Source organism: Condylura cristata, unplaced genomic scaffold, assembly GCF_000260355.1.
Source record: "Condylura cristata isolate star-nosed mole 26May11 unplaced genomic scaffold, ConCri1.0 scaffold00017, whole genome shotgun sequence".
NCBI classification, from domain to species: Eukaryota; Metazoa; Chordata; class Mammalia; order Eulipotyphla; family Talpidae; genus Condylura; species Condylura cristata.
The window spans coordinates 32,766,294-32,771,680 of record NW_004567118.1 but is presented as its reverse complement, the minus strand read 5'-3'; the positions used below and the strand labels follow the sequence as shown (position 1 = coordinate 32,771,680).

The 5,387-nt window shown below is 54.8% G+C and overlaps 1 protein-coding gene across 1 annotated transcript in view; it reads right to left on the bottom strand.

Moving 5' to 3' along the window:
• Positions 1 to 5,130: 5,130 nt before the first annotated feature.
• Positions 5,131 to 5,387, bottom strand: part of LOC105853750 — a 16,582-nt gene continuing 16,325 nt past the window's right edge. Inside the window, exon 6 of the mRNA XM_012726096.1 lies at positions 5,131 to 5,370. Within this exon, the coding sequence (XP_012581550.1) occupies positions 5,131 to 5,370 (240 nt within the window). The remainder of the gene's footprint in view (positions 5,371 to 5,387) is intronic.

Below are 5,387 nucleotides of genomic sequence, written 5' to 3'. Positions count from 1 at the left end.
AAGTTCCAGAACTATTACTTCTCCTGAATTTAATCCCTGGGTTTAATCCCCTGCCAGGGAGCTGACCCACAAGGTACAGCAGACTCTACAGTCTCACTTACTGCTACTGCTCCCCTCAGCAGTGTATTTCAGTCGATCAGCCTGTTCTGCTCCCCACTTTGTCTCCACACCTCTAGCCTACACCCAGGGTTTCTACACACACACACAAATCCTATTTAGTTTGCTGCTGTATCTTTTTCACATTCATTTACGTATATAAGAACTGGGGTACAGGCCTCAGGTGTGGGGGGGGTAGGGGTAAGGGGCTTCAACAGAGGCAGAGTGGGGAGCAGGACAGGTGGATTCACTGCAATACACTGCTGAGGGGAGCAGTGGGTGGGGCAGGAGAGGTCTGCTGCGCCATGTGGGTCAGCCCCTGGCCGGGGAATCAAACCCATGCTCTAGTGGCTGCAGACAGCTTGACGTTGCTGACTTTAACCCCTGTGCCACCGGGGAGGCGCTGCTGCTGTCTTTAGCATCTGACTGATATGTTGAGTGAATGGTACCGGCAAAAGTCCTGAGATTGACTCACATTGGCTTAGACTGAACGCCATGTCCATTCCCAACCCAATTGATATGACACACCTTATCTGGCTCAATCCCCCAACACCTGGGTTGAGATGGGAGAAAGGAAGTTCCTCAAAATGAAGCGATGAGTCTTATTATCAGAAGACTTGCAGGCTAAACTAGCATATCCCTGCATCCTTAGAATGCAGAACTGCTGTTTTTTCTCTGAATTATCCACCACTTGGTTCTACATTGAAAATGTACAGGCTTGAAATCTTGTGGGTGCTGGATGTCTAAGTTGCAGACCCAGGATAATACACACTAGCAGAGAAGAACAGGGCTTCTCTTTTGGATTCTGGGCTTCTTGCCGGACCGGATGGCAGTGAGTGTCCATTTTGTCAGAATAGACAAAAATGCCAGAAGCCCAGAATTTCTCCTAGGCCAGGACAAAGGGTTACTCCAGCCTTTGGAGCTCTTCTAATGTATACTGTCCAACTTAGCCAGCTCTGATGCCAGGCCTCATTTGTCCATTTGGATTGGGTGGTCTGGAAACAGGGCTAGTTTGAGTGTCGAAAGATCTCTGTGAGTGAGTGCCTTATTATGCCTTAAGTGAGGACTGCTGGGAGTGACCAAAGATTTACTGACAAGGACTGAATTAGGGCGGTAAAGAATTGAGCCTTGCATCCAAGCTTGATAAAGTGGTAATAAACTGACCTTGCATCCAGGATGGGATTAGCTGAAGGTGATAAGGAACTGGGTCTCACATCCAAGTTTGATAATTAATTGGGCCTAGCATCAGGGAGCACAGCGATGAGTCACCCCTTTGGAATGTGAACCTAGACTCTACATAAGAGACCCTTCCTCCCTTATTGAGTTGGCAGTAGTTGTGGACCCCACTCTAGGGGTTCTAAACCCCACTCTAGGGGCTCCATCTCAGCTGCTGTCTGGGAGCAATAAACTCTGCTTGCTCAGCCTTTCTGCTTCCCGCCGCCTTCCTTTCTTGCTGCCAGTCACAGAAGTTGGGGCAAAACAAGGACTATCTAGGAGGGGACTCCAGAGTCTAGGTTCCCAGTGTCACCCAACCCTCCCGTTGATTCCTAAACCACTCCCTATCCCCTCCATACCTTCTTCAACTGTCTGTGGCAGGGGTGGAGTGGGCAAAGGGCCCAGAAAGAAGAGGAGTGACTGGTGTATTTTTCAGGTATTTTATTAAGAATAAGGCATATGACAGTCACCCCTAAAGCACAGGGCTCTATATCCGTGGGTGAGAGAATACACTCTGAAAAGCATTGGATTAAAAAGCGCAGCCAACAGAGAATTTGGAGCAGGATCTTTCTGTCCTGTCCATGGGGCTCCTGCCAGGTGGTTCTGAAGCCCTGCATGCCCCCCATTCAAGGCTGGCGCCTCAGCCAGTGGGTGCTTAGAGATCTTGCGTGCTCTGCACTGAGAAGAGGCTGTCCCACCCCCTCCTGTATCCTTCCTCTCCACTGGGAGATCTCTAGACTGCTTCTTATTTGGGGGAAGGACTACCCCTTTTCAGTCCTAGTGGAATCTCCCAAACTACAGGCCACTGTGTGTGTGGGATATGGGGACGAAAAGCATGGGGACAGAGCCCCTCGCTGCATCACTGCTGGTCCCTGGCTGGCTTTCAGAACAGAGCCCCCCCCACCCCACCCCACACCTGCAGTGTCCTTCAGCCCTTTGGGGTGTAACTGGGGCACCAAACATGGCCCCTAAGTGTCCATGTTAACATGCCCCACCCCCAATAGCAATTCTTGTAGCCAATAAAAGGGGACAAGTTGGGAGGAGAAGCAATCCCTTCCCTTCTAGTCAACCAGGTGTTCCAGGGGAGGATGAGCTTTCCTTTAGCAGTCTGGGTCCCCCAGGCTAGGGAAGAGGAAGACCGGAAGCTGAGGGTGGGCCTCTCACAGGCCCTTAGGCTGAGACGTTTTAGGCTGCTGAGGCCAAGGGTGGTCACTGTCTCCCAGTTTCTTTCTGCTGCACTGTTCCTAACCTGGGAGCACTTAGGTAGAGGGAAATCTCTGGTCCATTATTTCCAGGAGAGGGATAGGAAGGGGGGTTTCTGTTAAGATTGGTAACTTGTATGTCCCTCAGGCCTACCTCCCCACCCCCTCGGCTGCTGAGTAGAGGGGGAGGGTTGTCTTATTTCCTTTCCCAGCCACCCCCCAACACCTCAGCTGAGAGTCAATGAGTCAGCCACCCCAGCACTTAGAACCTTTCATCTGGGGGATCTCCAAGCACCCCACAAACAATTAAGTGTCATTATCTCTAGATGCTGGAAGAGGGACAGGCATTGGGAACTGCTGATGGGGTCACTTGGGGAAAGGCAGGCAGGCTACAGGAGGACCCTGGAGTAGGGATATGGTTAGGGTCCTAGCCTGACACCCTGGGTACCCCAGGATGAGGGTGGGGAAGAAGGCTATTGCTATAGAGCTGGGGGGAAGGCCAGGTGGCCATCACTATGGCTTTTAGTGGGTGGGTAGGTGGATAAAGAACTTTACCGTCTCTGTAGAAGAACTGACACAACAAAGTCACCCTGTTCACTCCAAAAGTGTGGTTGTGGAAGATGAGGGTCTGAGCAGACTCCTCCTTCCATCCTCCTCACAGTCCTCTGGGCCCCTTCAAGTGATTGCAGCCAAAGGAGAGAAGACAGGCCTTGTCTCCTCTCTTGTCTCCTTGCACAGACACATCATGGAAGAGAAGACGATGAGGGTAGAGTGAGTTACACTTCAGGGGAGACACAGATGGCAGAGGTCCAGTCACAGGAATGGGGAGGCTGGGAAGCGGGGCAGACAAAGCAGGGGCCCTAGGCCACCTCTTGGTCAAACTTCAACTGGAGAGGGCTGATGTCCCCAGGCTGCCCACACTTTTGGCCATCTGCTCCTAGAGGCTAGATCCCCCCAGCCAGGCCTGGTTATTGCTCGTGGTCTCGGCGGTCTGAGTGTGGTCAGCTGGGATGGGACCGCATGTCTGAGTGGGCTGGGGGTGTGTACACTGGTTTCTCCTTCCGCGCCTGCTGTCCCTAACATGTACAGCAAAAGAGGATACGAATGGGGATTCCCTACCTCTTCTTCATGGGAGCCATGATGTGAGAAGGGCTCATTACTTCTAGAGACTGACTCTGTTCACTTTCCAAATCCCCAGGTGACCCACGGAATGCTTGGCCTCAGCAAGCTCAGGACATGCCAAAGGGGAGGGGGTGTTAAGGTAAAGGCCTCTTCCTACCGCATGTTCTCATGTCAACCCCTGGAAGACCTCACAGGCACTTAGGACTGGATGCAGGACCCACAGAGGAGGGTTGGCATAGGGTGGGGAGAGGAAGAGCACTCTAGAGGGATTTCTTTCTAGCTGGTCTTGGGGAGGGGTAACAAGCTGGACTGGAACTGTCCTTTGGTAGTGAAAGGGGAGCAGGGGAGAAACGCAGTCAGAGGTGGGCCATGCCACTTTCCATCTTGCCACTCCCCAGCCTTCACAGAAGGGTACTGAGCATCCCGGCACTGTCATAGGGCTGGGGCATCCCTGGAGGGGGCCAAACTGTGGCCTAACCTGTGCCCTTTCCCCCAGGCCCCCAGTAAACTCAAATCTCTATCCATAACTGCCTTTTCCAAGAGGGGGAGATTTCCTCCAACCTCTGGGTATAACCAGCTAATTAGGAAACTGAACAAAATTAGCACCAATAAACAGGACTAGGGAAACTCCCAGGGCAGCCTTCAGATTCCCAGCTACCTCCTGAAGGCAGTTTCTGCCCTTCCAGGAGCCTAGTGGGGCAGGGGGGGGGAGGCCCACCTCACTCCCCAGCACAGCTCCTAGTCCAAAAACCTAGGCTGGCTTCCTGGGTAAGAAATGAGCTGGAGAGAGCTCTGGACCTGTTCTGCCATCCAATCCATTCTGTAAGGGTCTATGGGTGCTACCTTCCAGAAGTTCAAACTTCCATTAGGTACACTTCCCTCGCCAGGGGTTCTGGGAGGCGGTGTCTTCTAAAGTGTTGGGTGCTCATCTGTAAGGACTTATGGGGGTGGGGGAGCACAGGGACTGGGAGGAAATGACTTCAGAGGAACAGGTCCAGCCTTCAGCCCGCCTCTCCTAGGAGGAAGGCTTGGTGGGAAGGGCAGCCCTGCGGGACTCGGGGAGGCGGGAGGGGATTGCTGGAAGGCCCAGAGCTGTTAAGTGCCACTCCGTGGTGTTCCTTCCTTAGGCCATTCCAGCCTCCCCGTTAGCGTCAAACGATTGTCAGCTTTCCCGGGGCGGGGCGTGACTCCCCTCCCAGTGGCAGGTGGGGATGAGATAGGAATCTGTACTTCTAGTCCTTTCCACAAAAAAAAGTGCACTCGCTCAGCCCCGCGAAGGAGCTCCCTGGCGGGAGGGGAGAGCTCAAAGCTTCGTTAACATTGGGAAATACAAAAGGCGGGGGCGGTTGAAAGGGTGGGGGAGCCTGGGCCGCCTCCCCCTGCTCCCTGAAGGAGGGCCGGTTCTCCCAGCACCCCCGACCAGCCTGCGCGCTGCCCGAGCTGCACCCCCGCTGGGGTCGGGCCTTCCCCCTCTCCCACCTCGCCAGCTTCTCGCCTATTCCGGGACCCCAGGCGCACCCGGGGTGCTGGGCGCTGCAGGACGGTTCGGGCAGGGCGCTGGCTGCAGGTCGACTTGGTCCGGGGGAGGCTGCTGGCGCGGGCCGCAGCCACCAGGCCGCGGGGGCCTCCGGGCGTAGAGGAAGAGCGCGGGATCAGGCATGCTGTCGGTGTCGTCCAGGGCACCAGCCCCGCGGTCCCAGGCGGCCCAGTCCCGGCCGGGGCCCTTGGCAGCGGCCTCGGGGGCGGCGGCGG